The sequence below is a fragment of the Cricetulus griseus genome (assembly GCF_003668045.3).
Source record: "Cricetulus griseus strain 17A/GY chromosome 1 unlocalized genomic scaffold, alternate assembly CriGri-PICRH-1.0 chr1_1, whole genome shotgun sequence".
Classification (NCBI taxonomy): Eukaryota; Metazoa; Chordata; class Mammalia; order Rodentia; family Cricetidae; genus Cricetulus; species Cricetulus griseus.
In genome coordinates, this window is record NW_023276807.1 from 39,812,048 (window position 1) to 39,833,074 (window position 21,027).

General features: G+C 43.3%; 1 protein-coding gene across 3 annotated transcripts in view; it reads right to left on the minus strand.

The window, feature by feature from the left end:
- Positions 1–2,462: 2,462 nt before the first annotated feature.
- Irf2 (interferon regulatory factor 2) overlaps positions 2,463–21,027 on the minus strand; it is a 101,118-nt gene continuing 82,553 nt past the window's right edge. For 2 of the 3 annotated variants that reach the window (XM_027391080.2, XM_027391082.2), the window contains exons 7-9: positions 12,100–12,264; positions 4,845–4,891; positions 2,463–3,817 (exon numbers count right to left, since the gene is read on the minus strand). In XM_027391080.2, coding sequence (XP_027246881.1) covers positions 3,509–3,817; positions 4,845–4,891; positions 12,100–12,264 — 521 coding nt within the window. In that variant the 3' untranslated portion in view covers positions 2,463–3,508. The remainder of the gene's footprint in view (positions 3,818–4,844; positions 4,892–12,099; positions 12,265–21,027) is intronic. The other variant, XM_027391083.2, reaches the window with a different exon arrangement.

The following is a 21,027-nucleotide window of genomic DNA, read 5'->3' on the forward strand; positions in this document are numbered from 1 at the left end:
TTCAGTCATCCTGGCCTTAGGTTATAACAAGAGTTTCAGATGAAATGGCTGAATATAACTAGTTAAAACACGTTTCTGCCTCCATACTATTTCCAAACCCCAAAGTAGTAAAGTATTGGATATTCTACCCCTGCAAGCGTGAGACCCAGCTATCTGTTTGCCAGCCTTTTCCTAAGTTTCTTTGTCTGTCATCAGTAAAGATTTGGCGGAAGACTTGGGTTTTGATTTCCTCCTTTTATCTGCATCTGTTTGTCCAAAGCTAAAGTGACATGGGGCTTTTAAAGCCTAATGAATTCAACACTCAAAGGACAGCCTCTAGCAAACGTAGGGTCTAAAGTTTCACCTCTCAGATGTAGGGGCAAGAGGCCATTTGGGGCTTAACACTTTTTTTTTTCATTCACATGGAAAACACTTTTAAAAGCATCAACTTGGAAACTCAGAATTCTGAAACCAAATCACTCATCTTCCTCGTTCCTAAAATTTCTACCTAAGGAGCGGGTTACACGATAGTACCCTTTGCACTTGGGGCAACAACAACAACAACAACAACAAAAAGGGCTTTGATGGCCAAAGGATTTGTATTTCTTAGCTGCCCACATCTGATATACTCAAGTAGATGCAATACTGCTTTGGCATTGAGATAGGGAAAGAAGCCTATGGTTGAAGATGAACTTATGGAAGGCACCCAAACAACATTGTGGCGGCCAATCTCATCAAGGGGCTCAGTTAGCCCTACCTTACTGCTGTTAATGAATTCTCAGATCACAGATGTATAAGGAACTTTGTTACGGGTGTGACCTATTGAGAATGGAAACTATTGTCCGAAAGGCGGTTACACAGCTACTTAAACACACCCACAGCAAAACACATCATAAAAGCCATATCAGCACACACAGAGGCCAACTAAATAAATCACGTGTCCCCAGCGCTTCCTTTAAGTGACAACAAGGTCTGGTGCTCCAGTTCCGGAGCTGCCCATCTGGTTTGTTTGGCTCCCTCACACCTACCCCAGGCATTGTGTAACTCACTTGTTTTCCTGTACTACTGGCAAGTGTGACTTAGAAATAACTCAGCCTTCCGTGTGGGATATTTTAAGCATCATTCTCTTTGTGGTCTTATTGGCAATAGAGCATTATCTTGAGCACCTAAATTGTGTATGTCTGAATCCTGAATTTGGCTGCTAGTCTGATTACTGCCACAGGAATAGAACAAAGCAGTGGCATGGCATTATGGGTGCAGAAGGGACAGCAGACAATCCTAGACCTACCAATCACCACGGGAGTCAGGGCCAACATCTATTACTGGGTTTTTGTTGTTTTGCAAACAAAACAGGGTGATTAATGAGATTTTAAAATATAAACTACCAAAGGGGAGGGCTCATATACTGAGGACCTTACAACTTGTGCTAAGGAATCCAAATAAACACTCCCCACAACGGAGCTCTGAAAAGAAACAACTGGTCACCTGTGTGAGACATTTCAAACTCACCAAACAGTAACGTGTTTCCATTGATTTGTGTTCAGGGACGATAATTTTATGGTCATTGCTGTATATGCAGCCACACATAGAGATAGACATAAAAAGAGCCCTTTGTCCTTTCATAAATTGAAAGGACCTTTCAAACATTAACTTGGTGATCTTTTCACAACCCTCAAAGGTGGCAGGAAGGCAAGCTAAGTTTTAGTATTCTGAGGAAGCTTGGGAGGTAAAGGAGGTAACCTTCTCAAGGTTGGGGCTGTACCTTGAAATACCAAGTTGTGTATGTGAAGGCAATAGGGTAATTCAAAAGGGAAGAAAACAAAATTCCAACTAGGTGATGGAAACCAGTGTTCTCAAAGTCGTATACTTTCAGAGCAGGGCCTTCATTTAAAGAGCCCAGGTCTTTCTTAGAAGCTAGAGTAACAGAAAGGTAGAATCCAACAACTATTTCTCACTACTCAAAGTGTTTTATCTGTGCTCAGATTTTTAACACAACACAAACGTGAGCTATGTCTAAGCCCACAGATAGGACAGAAAACACACCGAGATGAGAGGAATCTACTCACAGCAGAGAACTGGGGAAAAGGAAACAGACTTCCTTCAGAAACTCTCCAGACTTGGGCTCCACCAGCATCCTCATCTTGTGCTGCCTGGATAAACTGAGCAGAGGCTCTTCATCTCAGCTCTCCACTTCTACCATATGGAATAGTGATGAATGCCCTTTCTGGGCACAACTGTGATGAGCAAAAATGGAAACTGGTGTAGGACATTCCGCCCAGGGCCCAGTGCAGTGGGCATTTGAAAGAAGAAATTATTCACAGACTCACCATAGGAACCTCCTAAGGTGTTGCTATTGTTTTTTGTTTGTTTGTTTGTTTTTTGATCAGTAAAGGAAAGCATGTTGGACTCCAAGAATAAACAGTTTGTCTGCCCTGATCCACGATTATGCAAATAGACACAGATAAAGCCAGGAGTGATACCCGTTAAAAATTTTAACTATATACCATATTCATTTATTATCAATCCACAGGATAATTTGATTGCTACATGAGCTCATAAAAGTTTTTTTTTTTCACCTTTACAAAATTAAAAAAAAATGTGCCACAAGGATGTAATAACAACTGCTGATAAACAAGAAAAGGAATCTTAAAATTATAAATTTGCTGTAGAAAAGATAAAAAACAATTATATTTTATTTAGAATTTTACCTTGAATAAAATATTCCCCTGTATAAAAAATAAAAAAGCTTGCTCTGGTTAGAATTAGAGTATTTTCGTCTTCAAATCTGGGAATTTGCATAATATTTCCATGACAGTTATCCTTTGTACCGCGTGGCGTTCAAGCATAGCAGATTAGAAAGATTTTTTTTTCAAGCAGTCTTAAAGTGGGACAGCTGTGGAGAAATTAATTTTCTTCTCCTCCTCCTCCTCCAAGATGTGGAACATTGCCTTTGAGGAGAGAAAAGGGGAAAAGGAACGGGGTGGGTGGGGTGGGTGGGGTTGGATGGGTTGGGAGGCGTGGGTAGTGAGGTAACGGGCACAGAAGGGGGGCTCCGAGTGTGCTGTGAAGAAGAGCAAGATCACAAGAAGGCTATTGTAAGTGCTTCAAGATAAGGTGCAGAAGCAGACTGCAACGTTGCTAGTACTGCCCTATGTACATATTCACAAGAATAAAAAATTCCAGCTAGTTCACATTTTCTCGTCCATTCTGAGGCATCCACTCCACCATGCTGGCCTTGACCGTAGGCAACGCAGCACCTCCACTGCCCTTGTGGCTGTTGGTCCATGAACTTGAGGGAGTAGCTCTGGGAGATCCAGCAGGTTCTAGAGATATGCATCTACCAAGGGGCTGGAGTCCTGAGTTAAAAAGAAGCTCCAGCCCTGGAGTTGGACACAGCAATCAATATTCTATTGTCAAGGCTTTTTCCCTTCGATTTGTCTAAGATAGGGATCAGAGAGAAAAATAAAATACAAACAAATAACAACACAAAGCTAAGAAATCCCAACAACCACCAGAGAGAGTCAAAGGCTTAGCAGCTCTTGACACGCGCCTGGGTGATGTCAGATGTCTTCTTGATGACACTGGCCCTAGTCTCCCGGTCAGGCCGACTGCTGCTGGGCGTGGGGGTCACTGGGGCAGGGAGGGAGAGGTCTGTAAACGGGGGCCAGGAGCTGTTGTAAGGCATTGGACAGCTCTCCTCTTTGATGGTGACCTGCAGATCTGGTTTGTTGGAAGTGACAAAGGTGGCCATGCTGGGCAGCAGGTAGGTGCTCCGTGTCCCCATGTTGCTAAGGTACTGCTTGCCTTCAATGTTTCTCTTCCGCCAGTGTGGTCTCCCCTTTGAGAAAAAATAATCAACATATATATGTTCTTTTCCTTTCCACTGAATGCCATATGTAAAGCAATGGCTTCTCTTACTTCTCAAATCAATTCCCATTTGCTATCTCCCAGAAACCTGGCCAAGACTATTCTGCAAAGACACAAAATAAGGTGGCAACTTGGCTTCCAGTTCCAGCCACAATGGATGGCCCAACCTAATGAGTTACCCTGAATTTTCAGAAGAGAATAAGGAACTTAGAAACAGTCAGCAAATGCCCTTTGATTGCTTTTTAAGTGGATGGGGCTGAGAGCCACATTTTCTGAACCACAACAGGCATCACAGTTGCCAGGCAGAAAATGAGTTAAAGTCCTTGAAGAAGACGGATCATCCAATATGCCCCCATGGGTGCCCACTGTCTTCTCAGAATTCCTGACTTTGGAATATTAGGAATTCAACCAAACATCAGCGTCTTCCCCATGCCCCTCTTTTCCCCATCAGCATCGTAGCCCATTTCCTGCCATTGTGGGAGCCTAGCCTACAGAGGGAAGCTGGAAGCAGGCTGGCAGGGAGTGGAGGCTGGACACACACCAGCCTCTGCAGGACCACTCAAAGAAGGGACTGATCTGTGTGAAGATAATTTTGCCAGCTGTTCCCGATGTTTACTTCTGTCCACTGCTTTGGGCTGGGCAGGCCGTTCTACTCCAGCTGACAAACCAGGATGTTTACAGCCATAAGAATATCAACATTTCCTGGCCTTGCCTTCAATTTTCTCTTCCTGCCATGTTGTATTCACCCCTCTGATGGGCACATTTTACTCCCCCTCCTCCCACCCAGTGCTCAGTACTACATTTTACAATTCGGAATGAAAAGCTAAGGTAAATTTTAAGCTATGTGCATTCTGTGTCTTGTGTCTGTCTCTGTCTCTGTCTCTTTCACACAGTCACACTCTCGCACATACAATCACACATTCATACACACACAACGCTCACTCACACACAGATCCAAAAGAAAAACCTGTGCTTTAAAACAAGAGGCAATAGCTCACCTCAGCACTCTCCTCATCACTAGGCACACTGTCGGTAGTTTCACTTTCTGTATGGAAAGAAAAACAGAAATATTCTTGTTGCTCAAGCTGTTTCAGAGACTCAGGAAGTACCTTAAAAACCTATGCCAGCACTTCAGAAATAAGAAACTGCACACGCCCTCTCCCTCCACTTTGCGAGGTCACACACTTCCAAGCGAGACAAGGCAGAGTGAATTTCAGTTCTTTGCTTGGTTCCCCAGCAGGAGTGGGCTTTGGAGCTGAGTGGAGAGGCTCACTTTCAATGCCATGCTGCCATAGTCTGCCTCCTGGGGTTCCATGCCACCCCTGAGACATCTTCTTCTGAAGCTCTGTCCACAATGCCACACACTGTCTTCTTCTAGTCCATCCCAGTAGTCACAGGAAGTCCTGACACAGTGAAATTTTCCAAGAAATCTTCCTAAATCTCTCCTTGCCTCCTCCTAACAATAGTGTCCTCCCCTTGGATTTATAGAGATCCAGCTTCTACTGGAGTCTTAGCAGGTGGCCATGTTCTAGATGGCCCAAGACCTTCATTCTGTGTTTACCATCTTTGGGCCCGCCCTCTTGACTGTGGGTAGGAACTCTGACTTGCTTTTAGCCAACAAAACACAGCAAAGATAAATATTGTATGGCCATGACCATGTCATCTTATAAGGTTTAACCTGTCTCCCATCCAAGTGCTAAGCAGGGATACTCTCTCAGCCTAGACACACGGGAGAGGGCCTAGGCCCTGCTCCAAATGGTATGACAGACTTTGAGGGTCCCCCATGGAAGGCCTCACCCTCCCTGGGAAGCAGAAAGGAGATGGGAAAGGGGGCCTGGTGGGGCGTAGGGGAGGAGGGAAGGGAGAGGGAACTGGAATTGACATGTAAAACAAGATTGTTTCTAATTTAAATAAAAAAAGAAAACAAAAAAAAGATTTAACCTGTCTTTTGTTTGCTGGCTGTGTTAGGGAGGCCCACATGGCAAATTTAAGCTAAGCACTGCTTCCAGGTAAAAGCTAGCAAGAAACTGGGGATCTCTGTTCAACACTTGCAAGGAATTCAATTCTGTCCAATGCCATGTGAGCCAGTGGCTCAACAGTTGACTCTCTGATGACAGGTTAGCAAGGCTCTGATGCAGAGTGTCCAGCTAGGCCATACCTGGACTCCCATCCCACAGAGACTGTGAGACAGTTAACTGTGTATTGTGTTAAGCCACTATGCTTATGGTCATACTGCTACAGGGCAATAGACAATCCATTATAAACCTATTGGACCTGCCAGCTGTGAGACCCAAAGAACAATTCTTAACCACAGTGAGCTACAGTTACCTGCCCCTTTTCAAAGAGGATTACATGATGAGTTACTGAGAGAGTGCTGGGTGTCTGGAAAGCACAGAGCTGACACACAGTGTCTGCAATGTCCTTGGTATTCAACACCAAGTTTGCACACTGGGCTGGATTCAGCAGAGTCAAATTCACTAACTGGTGATTATTCATCATCTGTGTGTTAACTTCTACAAATTAAAAAATGACACGCAACAGTTTTTTTTTTTCACTGTTCATTGCCACTGCAAAAATTAATGCATAGAGGGTAGAACATCTAAAATACACAGACTCTTGGAGGTCATTTTGTCTGGGTCATTAATTTTAATGACAAGAGCTGGACATTTAGAGAACCATAGAAAGGCTCAGCTAGGACCTTTGTGTAGCAGTCTTGTTCATCCCTTACAACAATCCTAAGTCGGGAAGCAGCTGCTATCATCTGGCAATAAGTTGTCTACAGCTTTCTACCCTATTCCACCCTGCCACTACTGAGGGAGATTAGCTTCCAGTCGAATGCCTACCTGATAGCAGAATTAAGCTCCTATGGCTCCAGGCCAGCCAGAGCCCTTTCCACCATTCAGAGCCCCGGCCAGAGACTGGTCTCCCCACATATATCAAGTTAAAGAACAAATGGACAAACTGTACCCCCAGCGCATTCCTTAAACAGACAGCAAGCATGTGAGAGCGACCAGTCTCACCCAGGAATGCTTTTTGTATGATTCTTAGCCACTGTTCTCCAGGGATTTTAGACAGGCCTGGGAGATTGCCAGGGACTGACCAAAAATCAAATCATTTGTTCCTCCAACTCAGAATGATCTGTCCCACACATTCCCATATAGGGGCCACAGATGCCATGAGGAAGCCTAGGTCTTAGCTGACAATGATCTGAGCTACAAAGACAATCTGACAACGGGCACAACAAATGTTTTCAGGCACAAGTAAACGAAGACCAGAAAAGGAAACAACCCTCCAAACACAAAGGCCACATGAGCCTGGCCTCCAGAGGAGGCCGGACTGCTACTTCCAAGAAGAAAAAACGAGGAACAGAGATGTTGAGAAACTTGCCAAGTTGTAGACTGAGTCAGCAGAGGAAAGAAAACAAAACTGTACTTCGGATCCCAGAGTCACAAACACAGCACAGAGACTGCCTTCCTGCTGGCAAAACTTCAAGATCCCCTTTCTATTTTCATGCTTAGTTTTGTTTGTGCTCTGAAGCCAAAGTTTCTCTTCCTTCCACATGCATCAAGCCCCCTCTCCTCCTAATGACTCTCCATAAATCTTCCTGTGCCTTTTCCCTTCCAATAAAAGCAAGCGCACAAAGACAGCAGGCATGCCTTGGAAGGCAGAAGATTCAGAGAAAGGAGCTGTTGACACCAAGGTTCTAGGATCCCACAATCTCAAGCCACAGTTGTTGGAGGGTTTGGAAGTTAGATGCCAGGCTAAACTCCTTGGTAAGACTTAGAACAGAACTGGTAGGGGATAAGAACGTCAATTTCCTGTAAGGAACCCAGCATTCAACTAGAGGAATGAAGTTGTGGCTAAGTAATGGCACACATACTCTGTCCTTGTTTCTTCGGCTGTCACAAATGCAAGTTGGAGAGAATCATTTCTAAATTAAGACCAACTGTTCCTGATGTACCTATGGAATCTCTCCACTTCAGGCAGTGGATTAAGAGTTTGGATCTTAACTGTATCCCAAAGGTTCAAGTGCTGAAAGTGATGTTGGGATGGACTGGGAACTTAAGGAGGTGAAGATTCTTGCACTCATACCAGTGCAGAGGATATGGGGGATCCCCAGATTCTTCTTATTTTTCTTTCTCTTCATAGCCATGATCTGAGCAGCTTTGCTCTACCAAGCACTTCTGGCCACACTGTTCTGCTCCATCACTTGCCCAAAGCACCGGATCCAGGTAGCTTTGCATTGAAATCTCTGAAACTGTGAGCCACGATATCTTTTGCTCTTTTAAAGTTGATTACCTCATGTGTTTAAAGCAATGTGAAATGTACTAACACACTGGCTTTATAATTCTGACTCTTTTAGAGCCTTGAGAGCCTTCAGTGTAGGAGATGCAGGTGCCTGGGACTCCCATAGTAAGGATCCCAAAGTTTGCTTTTGGATGAATGGCGGTTTTTCTAACTATTACTCAATAGTTGGCTCCAAGTCCTCATTCCTGTTCTCTTGGTTTTACTCCATTTCCAAAATGACTTCTTACATGACAAATGAGTTCACTGCAGCTGTGGCTTCCAGATCGATGTGACTGCCAAAATGTCAATGTGGATTATGTCACTTCCCCGTTTTATTAGTTTGGATACTTTTCAAACTGACTTCCAATACAATGGATAAAAAAAAAAATATTCAAGTTGCTTTGCAAGGGTGGTCAGAACAAGCTGAAATATTTACATAGTAGTAGCAGATACACGACTAATTGATTTAACCTTTCTGGCCTGTTTTCTTACAAGCAGCCAAGAGGGAAGAAAGTAATTTGGACTCAGATCAGTTGACATCAAGGACTCTTCCAGAGAGGCAGTTCTAGAATCATGCCACTCCAGTCCAGTTTTTAACATCTGCCTGGAGGATACATATTGCCAAACCACTTTGAGAACATCACAGGGAAGGAGATGATATATTTTATGGAACACATTATTGTATTATGTGATATCTAATATATTTTCTGGAAGGCTCTCATTCAACAAAATATGATTAGCATTGATTTCTTTCCATATAATTTCCTCAATTATGTTCACTAGAAGATGCAACTGATCACTCAGCAGCTTAACTCTGAACCTTAGTTTCCATGTCAATGTGCTTTGCCTCATTCATAACATACATGTGGTTTCTGGGAGAATGATGGCTGGCTGCCCATGCAATCTCTGTTCTCTTGATCATATAACTAACTGATTCTTATTTTGCTTCCTACACAACCTGTTTTTCCACCTCCTTTCTTCTGAATTGCCATCATGGTTTTCTTTTACTAAACCACCAACAATCTAGTTAAATCCTAGGAAGATGTGACACATAGCCACATCAAAATACATCAAAAGCTGGTAGATACAGTCCAGTGGCGGAGGGCTTGTTGTTATCATGTCTGAAGCCTTGGATTCACTCTTCAGCACTGCAAAAATAATGAAGTAAACAAACAAGCAAAAGGAAAAATGACTCTGTCTTAGTGCTTCCTCAGCCTGACCTTTGAAACATACTTGGGCGCTCTGAAAATTTTACAATCAAAGTGGAATTTTCTATCAGCTTAAATTATCCAATGCAAATACTTCCTTCCACCCAAAGACACTGTCTCAACTCCTTCTTACCCTGACAGCTAAATAATACATTAGGAGACAGAGCTGCAAAGCTGACTGTGACTTTGTGATGCTCCTAGAATGATATGTCAGTGAGCCTTACAGGGAAGGAATATTCAACAACAGCCTCCAAAGAGTAGTTTCCTGGACAGGTGAATGAAGGTGGTTGATATTTGGATGTACAGTTTGTACCAAGGAACTCTATCATCAAAAACATGCAAACAGCCTATGCTACTGAGGAACATAAAATCAGAAGGTGAGAACAGAGAGCTACAGAATGTTACCAACATCCTGACTGGGAGCCTTGAATGGGCCATGGTCAGTAACAGAGCACTTTGTAACACGTCTTCAAATCTACAAAGGGACCAACAGTGAAACATTTTGACTCCATGCAATGAACCTCCCTCCCTGACAATGAAAACAATGGGATAAACCAAATACCCAGCTGAAAAGCTAGACTCTCATGTTCTTGCTGCTCCACCCTGGAGCTGAAACCCTTCCTTTGAAATCTTTGCAAATGTCCCAGAGCGGGAAATGAAATATTCATTTTTCTCTACACAACATCTGTTCTCAGGATGCATTTGCTAAGGCAAAATGCCACAGCTGACAGAAGAACAAGAAGGTCTTTCCAAAGTCCACAAGAAAACCTCAAACAGGCAAACTCGTCTACTTTAAGGCTCCACCCCTTAAACCCCACAGCAGGTGGGTGACTTCGAAGAAAGCCATGACTTTAGCCTTAGCTCCACAAATAGCGGGAAAAATAGCTCAGTGCTTAATGTTTCCGTTGGTTCTACATGGAAGATTTTGGTCTCTTCCTCTGGTGTGTCCCTTGACAGTCAAATGAGACTATCGCATGTGACCCTGTGTAGCACCCTGATGAATGTCTAACAGCATCAGCTACACATGGGTTTATATGTCAATAGTTTTTCATTCCTAGACTCACATTAGTATTAGAGTCCTCGGTGTTTTGTTTTTGTTTTTGTTTTTTGAAGAGGAGAGAATGACATTCATTCTCTTGATAATTAAGCAGGTCAATCAATATAAATTCCTATAAGCAGTTAAAACATACAACAAATAATATAGTTGTTGGGCCCTGGCAAAGACCAAAAAGAGATGGACACATATCCGAGTTCAAACTATGTGTGATGAATGAAGTTACTGATGGCAAGTTGTTTGATGGGTTATAGGATTCCTGTCACTGAGGTTCATTCTCACATTCTTTGTATGCTCCTAACACAAAAGCAAGTTGTGATGTATTCCAAGTAAAATAAGCCAGTCCTCAAAGGGTAAAGACCGCACAACTCCACTCACAAGACCCCACTGAGTAGACAGAAAATGGGCATGGTTCTCAAGACTCAGGTAGTTTGTTTAATGGATACATGTTTAATGGATGTTTATGTTTAATGGATACATCATTTTAGTTCTAGAAGATGAAAGACTGCTGGAGATAGGTGGCAGTGAAGGTTGCTGTGAACATACTCAAAGCCATTCAACTGGATACTGACCAAATCGCAAATTCCTGTAGTATGTATTTTACTACTACTAAAAACTAAATTGGAAAAGAAAGATGGCAGGTTAATTTATATGAGGTTAGTTTATCTGCTGATAATTTACAAACAACCATACTATCCCTGTGTGGCCTCCAACGCATGCAAAAAAGATCTGGGGAGAAAATGATCCATTTGCTAGAGCTGACTGACCTTTCCCATGCCTGGGCCTCTGCTTTTTATTTTTAATAGCCGCAAGCATTAACACTGACTCTGAATTTAGATTTCCTAATTGTGATTGAGTCCCAAAAAGCTTAAATGGAGATGGTCAGGAAGGGAGTGTAAGATGCTGTAATTCTGGTGACAAAAGGAGGCTTCATTTTCTTAGTCTGTGTTGAATCCTATAACTCTGCCTACACTAATTTCTGCAATGATAGGGCCAGTCCCCAGGAGAAGCAGAAATGGGCTCAGTGGCCCAGTTCAGCTAGAAGCAGCACTGTATAACACGAAAGGAAAGAGCGAGGGAGGGAGGGAGGGAGGGAGGAGGGAGGGAGGGAGGGAGGGAGGGAGGGAGGAAATACATGGAAGTGGCAAGTAAAGCTAGAGGAATGAACCAGATCTAGCAATGACCTCGAAGCTGAAGGCTGGTAACTACTGACCAAGTGACCTTGAGAAAAGTAGTTCACTTCCACAAACAGAGAATCTAGAAAAGACGATTTCTGAAATCTTATCTACCTTAATAAAATCTAGATTCCATCAAACCACTCTGAGCCCAATTCTGTTAATTTAGGTAAATACATTACAAGTGAATTTGAATTCATATGTGCCAGTGCTTTTCAGTCTTTGCCAGTTCTCAATAACTATATCAATTCTTGTATATTTATCATGACCATGAAGCATTTATTCCAGGAAATGTTATTTGTAGACCTAAATGAACCATATCATGGGCAGTCAAGTAAAGGAATACCATGGATACATCTTCTAACAGAGGTGTCCAAGACGTTGTCAAGAACATAAGAGTAAGAATAATCCCCCAAAAATAATTTCTAGTACAGAATAGAGATTCCTGTGGTGTGGTAAACCTGGGTGGTGCTAGACTTGGTGATGTGCTCCCTTTTTAGTCTCAAAGTCACCCTCCTGTTCCCCTTACCTGCGTAGGAAGACACAGGAGAAATCTGTAGAGGGTAGAGCTCACTCATGCTGACTGGCTGGTCATCACTCTCTGTGGTCACTTCCACAACTTGGCAAATGTCTGGCGGATTAGTGACAATCTCTTGATCTTCAATGCTGCTGTCCAGATGGGACTGTCCTACAACTTCAAAGAACAGGAGACTATCATGCCTCAGAGTCTCGAGACTTCACGATTATAGCACACACTCTCAAACATAAAGTCTTCCTCAGCTCAAGCAGGCAGCCAACTAGGGTTCAGATTCCAGAACTCCCCGTGTGTCCTGGAAATCTAAAACCCAAACTTGAGTTCTGAGTTAACATCTCAGAGAAGTAGCCTACAGTAAGTTGGCCCAGATGTGTCCCTCACATGCCTGCTAATGGTATACCCTGGTGACAATGTTCTGAGTATCACTCTCAACCTGATCATGGCCAAGACCTCAGGCTTCATCTTGACCAAATCTCAGGCCAGATATCCAAATTCTCTAAACCCAACCTAGTCTGTTCTCTGCTCTTGCTCTGCAAGACGGTGCTGTGCTTATTTTTCAGGATTCTGTGGTCCAGACAGACATTGTCAAACCTTCATGAGAAGGAAAAGACACAAAAACCCTTCTGCTCTGCCATTTTATGTTGAATGGAAAGGGGAAGTTTTCATACCTTTTGGGATCTGAATGTGATCGACTGTCCAGAATATTGAAATAATGAAGAAGTCCTTGAACCCAACAAATGCTAAGCACATTAATGACCCAAACACTGGCAAGGTGGATCTAAAGACTCCGAAACTGCTTCCACATGTTTTAAATTAAAATCTTAATTTTGGTGAAGACGACAAGTGACTGTGGGGTACCCAGTCTCAACTGATACATTGACAATACAACCCCTTCACTTAGGCTCAGGGAACATCAGAGAAAAGAGGGCAGAAAGACACTAAGAGCCAGAGGACCAGGTAGTCTACTATAGATAGTTTCTTCTATAGAAGACAGAGAAATTGTACCTAGGAAATCTCAACCAAATAGTTGTCTAACCAAGGACTGAACATAACAACACCAGCTGACATGGGGGACACCTCATGTGGCCCCACCTTTAGGTAATTGATGACTACTGAGAGAAGGAAAATCGGTCTTCTCCTCTGATTCATACTGCAAGCCATTGAGGTTGGCTTCTTTTCACTTAGCATAACTCCCCAGCAAGCCACCAAGTTGTGCGTACCCCTAGCTGGCTCCCTATTGCTGGTGTACATATTCTGCTGTTTAACTTTTGCAAACTGTTGGAGAACATATTCCATCTGTTTAACTATCCACCCATTGAAGGATGCTTGTGTTGATACCAGTCTTTGCCTAGTACAAACAAGGTTACTGTGAACATTTGTGTTCAAGTTTTCCATAAACATGTTTCCATTTCTCTGGGATAAACATCCAAGAGTGTAATTGCTGGCTCATACGGAAATTCCACGTTTAGCTCCCGAGAACCAGCCAAACTGTTTCCCGGGGCGAGTGCATATTTTACATTCTCATCAGCAATGTTAGAGTGATCTAATTTCTCTGCGTCCTTGCCAGCATTTGGTGTTGTTACCGTTTTTTATTTTAACCATTCTTCTGGGTAAATAATGATAGTCCACTAAGTTTTTCATTATAATGTCTCTGATGCTATGCTTTACCTCCAAATGGAATTGACTGTATACTGTTGTCAGCAGCTAATTGCATTAAATGTCTCTGAAAATTCTCTCTAATTAATAAAAGGGAAGAAAGTGCTATGCTAAAACATTTCCCTGAGGTCCTCAAAGCACAAGGCTACCATGATCAACATTGTACTTATGCATATGGAGGTTATTTTAACATTTAAGTCATCAGAATGAAGCACCAGGATCCTGATACAAAAAGGAAACCAGGTCTCAGAGAGGCAGAACCACTTACCCACAAGCTCACAGTGTGGTTCTGCACAGTCCTCTGTTCCTCTCCCCTTCCCATCCTTTTGTAAAGGCAAAATGCTCAGTTTTTGCCAGAAGAGGCCACATGCCAGTCTCTCTGAAAGTTATCTAATGTCAACAGCTCTGGTGTCAGCCACTCAAAGCTTCTCTTTGGCCAAGATTTATTTTATTATTAAGTGTGTGTGTGTGTGTGTGTGTGTGTGTGTGTGTGTGTGTGTGTGTGTGTGCATGTGAGTGTAAGTGCCCCCATAGGCCAGAGGCTTTGGATTCCCTTGGAGCTCAAGTTACAGGCAGTTGTGCTTTGTACAACACAAGTCCTGGGAACTGAACTCAGGTCCTCTGCAAGAGCAGGACAAAAATTTTAATTATCAAGCCATCTCTTTTCAACATTAATATCTCTGGGCATGGTGGTCATAGCTTTAATCCCAACATGTGAGAGGCAGACAGAAGCTATCTGAGTTCTGGGCCAGCTGGTCAATAGAGTAAGTTCACAGCCAGTCACAGACATATATGAACACAAGTGATTGTGCCCGTGTTTTTTGTTTGTTTGTTTTGTGTGTGTGTGTGTGTGTGTGTGTGTGTGTGTGTGTGTGTGTGTGTGTGTGCCTGTGGCACTGTGTGAGTGCCTTCAGAGATAGGAATAAAGCATCAGATCCCCTGGAGCTGACTTTTGAGCCCTCCAGAGTGGGTGCTGAGAATTAAACTGAGGTTCTCTGGAAGAAAAGAGCCCTAGGCTGACTTATTTTTAAGTAAGTTTATGTTTTAATTGCTTTAAGAGCACAGTGAGGCTATTATCTGGCTTCTACTCAGGGAGAGCTTCAGGGGTAGTGAGATTTCATATTATCTATAGTAAAGGGAGGTTAGGTAGGGGACCATGGAGTGATAAAAGATCAATCAAAGCCATGACACACAGAATGGGAGGGAATCTGGATACTATCTAAGTTTTCCTGGCAGCAAAAAATTAAAGAGAAGAAAGATAAGCTGCACATGGAGGCAGAGACCTAAAGTCTTATTTCACACTTCCGAATGGACCATTTTGAGTGTGAGGACGTCAGCTGTGCAGTTCACTAGACTCTGGCTGCTGACATTGTGTCCTCTGTGGCTTCCTCTGTCTCTTTCCCCAAGCAAAGCAAATGAAAGAGGGTCAGAGAAAATGGCACGAAGCAAAGTCTCACCCTACTCAAAGTTCTACAAAGTAGTTGGGTGATGCTAAAAACTAAGCAGGTGTGTGTGTGTGTGTGTGTGTGTGTGTGTGTCTGTGTGTGTGTCTGTGTGTGTGTGTGTCTGTGTGTCTGTGTGTCTGTGTCTGTTGTGTCTGTGTCTGTATGTCTCTGTGTGTTGTGTCTGTGTGTGTGTGTGTCTGCATGTATGTCTGTATGTATGTGTGTGTGTCTGTGTGTATGTGTGCCTGTGTGTTGTATGTGTCTGTGTGTGCTTGATGTGTCTGTTGTGTATCTCTCCCTCTTTCTCTCTCTCTGTGTGTTGTGTCTGTGTGTGTGTGTGTCTGTGTGTATGTCTGTATGTATGTGTAGTATGTGTCTGTGTGTGCTTGGTGTGTCTGTGTGTCTCTCTCCATCCCTCCCTCCCTCCCTCCCTCCCCTCCTCCCTCCCTCCCTCCCTCCCTCCCCTCCTCTGTGTGTGTGTGTGTGTGTGTGTGTGTGTGTGTGTGTGTGTACTCGTGCACGCTCGTGCTCATGGAGGAAGCAGAAGGAGCAATGAAAATAGGGTCCTACCATAACTTTACAATCAAAGCCTCCTTGATTTCAATGCCACAAAGCTCCTTTCTCCTTTATGCTGTCATTCCTAACAGCAACAGGAAGCTGGCTAGGACTGTAAACAATGGCTGCAGCTCAGGTATCTTTTGCATCTGTCCCTTTGTTCTACCCAGGAGTTCTTTCTCTCTGTTCTTTTCCTCACAATGCTCAGTTTAGTTATTCAACCAACCCAGACAGGTGGAGCACCTGCCTGGCACAGACACTGCTATCTGGTACTGAAAGGGGCAGAGAGGATGCAATGGAGATGAGGAATAGATTTGTAAGAAGTCTAGAGGGCAATGGGCCAGCATGTAGCCATCTATGGAAGAGTGGAAGGCAGAGAAAGACTGAAAGGGAAAAGGCAAGGGATGAAATCCAAAGGGAGATCAAAACTGAGGAAGTAAAATTTGTTGTTGTTGCTTCATTTTTGTTTTTGTTTTTCCCCCAGCTGGAAAACCAAAGGCTTCAATAAGGCAGGACTAGAGGAGATGGAAGCTGAGCTATGGGTACTGCTCAGGTGGCCCTATTTTATTTTGTAGCGCCCTCCCTGAGCCCCATGCACTTGACCTTCCCCTAAGCGCCTTTCATACCCTGTAGTTGAAGCTCAGCCCCAACTATAAGATCTTGCAGCACATCTTGATTTTCTGCCTTGGTTGCTAGTTAACCCTATCATCTTTATTTAACCCTTTACTTGTGTGCACAGTATCTCCCGAGAGTTGGGAACTGCCATCAACACTTTCTGCACTCCATCACGGTCCAGGCTCATGGCTGGCTCCAGAAAAGAGCTCAATAGACATTTCCTGAACAAGTAATAAGTGAATGGAGCCAGACTCAGTGACTAAAGCCAGAGTCTTCAAGGAGTTCAACAACTCGAAAATGTGGGACATGACAACTCGTGCTTTCCATAAATGTCAAGGATTGCCATAAGTGGGCTTTTTAGAACTTTCCAAAGTGACAAAGACATGGCAGACTATGTTTCTATGAGAAGTTAGGGGTGAGAACGTTTTGGGTTGATGAAAACATTCTAGCTTGAATGTGCTGCTAGTTACACAACCAAAGGCATTGTCTAAACTTGGAGAATTGCCAGGGCTGGGTGTGTTGAGTTCTACACCTAAAATGAATTAATTTTGTCCTCTATTTCAATTAATATACATGACTTGAGAGAAAAATGCTGACAAGGAGCTCCATTTCAATTGTGAGTGGATCCTGAGCACTAGCTACGAGGACAGACAGCTAAGTTTTTGTCTTCTGGGCTAAGAACTAGACACCATATCTACACAGTTACATGGTCATCTCTGAGGCCAGACTTCCTTCATAGGACTATGCTACTTTGAGAGGGAGGCAAGTTTCTCCAACACATGCTGGTGAGAGCCCTTTGGAAAAGTCCTAACTCTCAAGGGCTGTCCCTCCATAGAAACAGGAAAAACCCAGAGTCTGAGAAGTTCTGTGGGTGTGTGTCTACACTGCCACTCTTTCTACAACACGCCTCTATGTACTAGATAATGAGTAACCTGACTGAAAAATAACAATAAAATCCAACTTCCTGAGCACACCCCCAGAAAGCCTCCCAGTCTTATAAGAAAGTGCACTGTGATTATGATCCCCATTTTAGATAGAATTTAAAGACATAATAATCAAGCAAAGGTCAGCTAGCTAGTACATGACAGATCTGAGGAGTCCAGGTTAGCTTTCCTTTGACTCCAAATTTCAACTCCTCTGTGACATGGTCTCCTTAAATAAAAGTGACCCATACAGTTCAAACTGTTCGACTATTACTTCCTAGGCCTCTTTCAAGATAAAACCTTCCAAATCTCACCATCATGAATCGTTGAGCCCATAACCAACAGTGAATTTTTTTTTCACCAGCTTCCTGTTTGGTGCCAGAAATTCTCATCTGGGTCAGCAAGCAAGCAATCCACCAAGCTCATCCAACTTCATACAGCCAGGCCCTTAAGCAAAGTCACCCTCCGGAATGTAACTTTATCTGAATCTAGTTTCCGAGAATCACAACAATATTATTCATAGGTGGTTACTGATGGACCGGTTTGATGGCTTAAAAGGTCATTCTTTATTAACAATTGTTGAGTTGATTCGGGGGCCCCACCTGAGAAAGCAGCTTGCTCCCCGGCTTCATAGAAAGCGATTTAGAGCAGGGAATATTGGAAACTGAAAAGCCCTTGAGAGGGACAGGGGCCTATCATTTTACAGTTTAAAAAGCTGAAATACTGAGGTAAGGTAAATGGCCAGGGTTACCAGGTAACTACAGGGTTAAGCAATCAACTTATTGGCTGTGTTATAAAGCCAGACAATGAACATCTCACTATCGGGAGAAATGTATCCTTAGACTGGTTGAGAATTGAGACTGCTAATACCGACTCTGCTGACACGGCATACAGGGAAACACGTTTTCTACTCAGATGCATGTCAATTTGATTTTGGAAATATAACCACCCTATCTTCCTTCTAAACAGAGGACGATCAACTGCATGTTTCATTTGACCTTCCAACTGCATGCATTTTCCTTTTATACAATACTGTAGCTTTCCATTTTAAACAATAGTGTATCTTTCCATTTACAGATAATATGCATGTCCCATTTCCAATTTGCACATACACAGAGTCTCAGATTTAAAGGGGTATGAATCAAAACCTGCACAAGTGGGCCGACAATTCAAGTCCATGAACAGCTAACCTGGTACTCATCTTTGTCAAATATGGCAACCATCTGTTTTTATAAAATGATAGTCAACACTAGGTTGAGAGAGAGTCATAATAAGGTTAGGAACAGAAGGCCAGGGTTGAGTCCTAGCATGGCTCAGCTGTCTAGGCTACCTCGGGCCCAAGGCTACTCCTACCTCAACTAGTTGAGAAGGGTGTAGGAAGAAGCAAGAGTATAGATGCCGCAGAGGGAACTCTGAGACCTGAGAGCACACTGCATCATATGCCAGCTACTGCACAGAGCAGGCCACACAAGGTTTCCAAGTGAAACTCAGTAGAGCTCATCAGCATCTCAGAGGCCGATGATCTGGAAGCAAAAACATGAGCATGCTGTGCTGGGCTAGCAGCTTCGCAATGGAAGTGAGAGCCCCGTTGCTGCCACTTGCTCCTAAAGTCTCCCATCAACCTCCTTTTCAACAGCTTTCCACATACAGTTAGATCAACCAGGCTAATTAAAGTTCAAACATGGTCTGCACATGATAGGCAGGCACAGGTGATGCCAGACATGAAGATGACTCCTGTGTGTTTTGCGTTGGAGGCAATGAGAACACAGTAATAAGGGCATTTAAAAAAAAAATCACTGTGTGACTGAGGGATGAGTAGGGAGAGGGGAGAATGGAAGCAGAGCCCAGGTGAGAACCAAAGAATGATTAGAAACAGTGTGGGAACTAGAAGGAGGTGGAGCAGAGGACAGAGGAGGAGGGCAGGAGGACCCGGCAGTTAATTATCAACAGGTGGAGGTGGCTAGGATAAGGGGAGGAGAGAAAACCTCATGGAAGTATAACAGCCTTCCTAAGCACAAAAAAAAAAAAAAAAAAAAAAAAAAAAAAAAAAAAAAAAAAAAAAAAAACCTTGATAAGGTTAGAAAAGCAAAACAACAGCCAAACTCTACCACCTATGGCTCCTGGTTAGCACATGGTAGCTGTCCCACCTGCATGACTCAGCTTGGAGTGGGGGGCTCAGCTGGCAAAGGGGGGACAAAAACTAAACAGACAGTATAGTGTCTGTTCTGTGCTGATACCTGGATTTTGAGGCTCTGAAAAAAAACAAAAAACAAAAAACAAAACAAAAAAAAAAAAAACGAAGAAACAAAAACCCTGTTTGAGGCTAAGGTTGCACAGCTCAGTGCTGGAGTGTTTAATCTAACTCACACGAGGTCCTGGATTGGCTCCCCAGCAACTCAGAATAAAAGGGAAAGAAAATCAGAGTCCTGAAACTCGAGCTTTACTTTCCATAAAAGCTAATCAAATTGGAAGAAACGGGCAAAAGACAGTGCTCCAAGGTGTGTTTTCAGTAGCTAAAATTAAGACAAAATACATCACTTCCTAATTGCCCTGTGTCCAGTCACATTAGATTGCTTCATGCCCATCAGACTGTTGAATAGTGCCCCTTGTTTCTGGTGATCTCTGCCTTAGCCAAGGGTGGGGTTCCCTGTTATCAAGAAAGACAATGGGGCTGTAAAGCATGGCCTCAGTGAGTCTGGCAGAGCGAGGCACCTGTGGGCGTCCTGGGCTAGCCTGCAGATCCTTCCCACACAGCTCAGCAAAAGCTCTACTACCTAGGGCAGGAGGTGAGCAGGGCACCTTCAGAACATTTCAACATGTTGCTGACTTTCTCTATGTCCTAAACATATAAGCCACCACATACACAACCAATTCAATGCTAAAGGAAAAATAAAGTTCCCTACCTTAGAGGGGAAACAGGGGCAGGTGTTCTGGATGCTATACCTGTGACTTTAACCATTTAGAGCAAAGGAACTTTAGAAGACACAATTCAGCAAGGGGGCATTGCTCTCTTTTTGAACTGCCCAAAGATGCTACTAGATGTTACAGAGAAGGTGGCAGTAGCAGAGTCCAGTCTCTGCCTCTCTCTCTCTCTCTCTCTCTCTCTCTCTCTCTCTCTCTCTCTCTCTCTCTCTCTCTCTCTGTGTGTGTCGTGTGTGTGTGTGTGTGTGTGTGTGTGTGTGTGTGTGTGTGTGTGTGTGTTGCTGCTGTGACTTATGGCAAAAGTGAGTCAAACATTGTAGACACTAACCAAGAGTTAATATGTCAAGGCAACAGTGCATTTCAGGTTGTAGAGTTTTCACTTATGAGACCAGTCCACCCTGACCACAGTAAAAACATACTGGTAGCTAATCTCCAGGGACCTCAGTGATTTTCAGTCCAGCTTCCTGGCTAGAGAGCCACCAGACAGCACATGAAATGTTATCATACTATCTAAAATGCAGGCCAGGTTTTGAAGCAAGTCAGTGGAAAGTGAGAAATGGTGTCATTTGTAAATGAAGCAATTTTCAAGGTAAAGAGATAGAGTATCTCAAAAGCCATTGCAGCCATGGATCCAGATCCCTGTTTCTTAGCTCTACCTACAAGTCTCAAAGACCAATGGTTAATGAGGAACACATGGAAGGCTGCAGGCAAAAGCCCCATTTGGGTTTAAGGTCTCAGACAATAACATGGTGAACAACAGCATTGACTCTACCTCATTTCAATGTGATTTATTTTGTAAGAGCAAC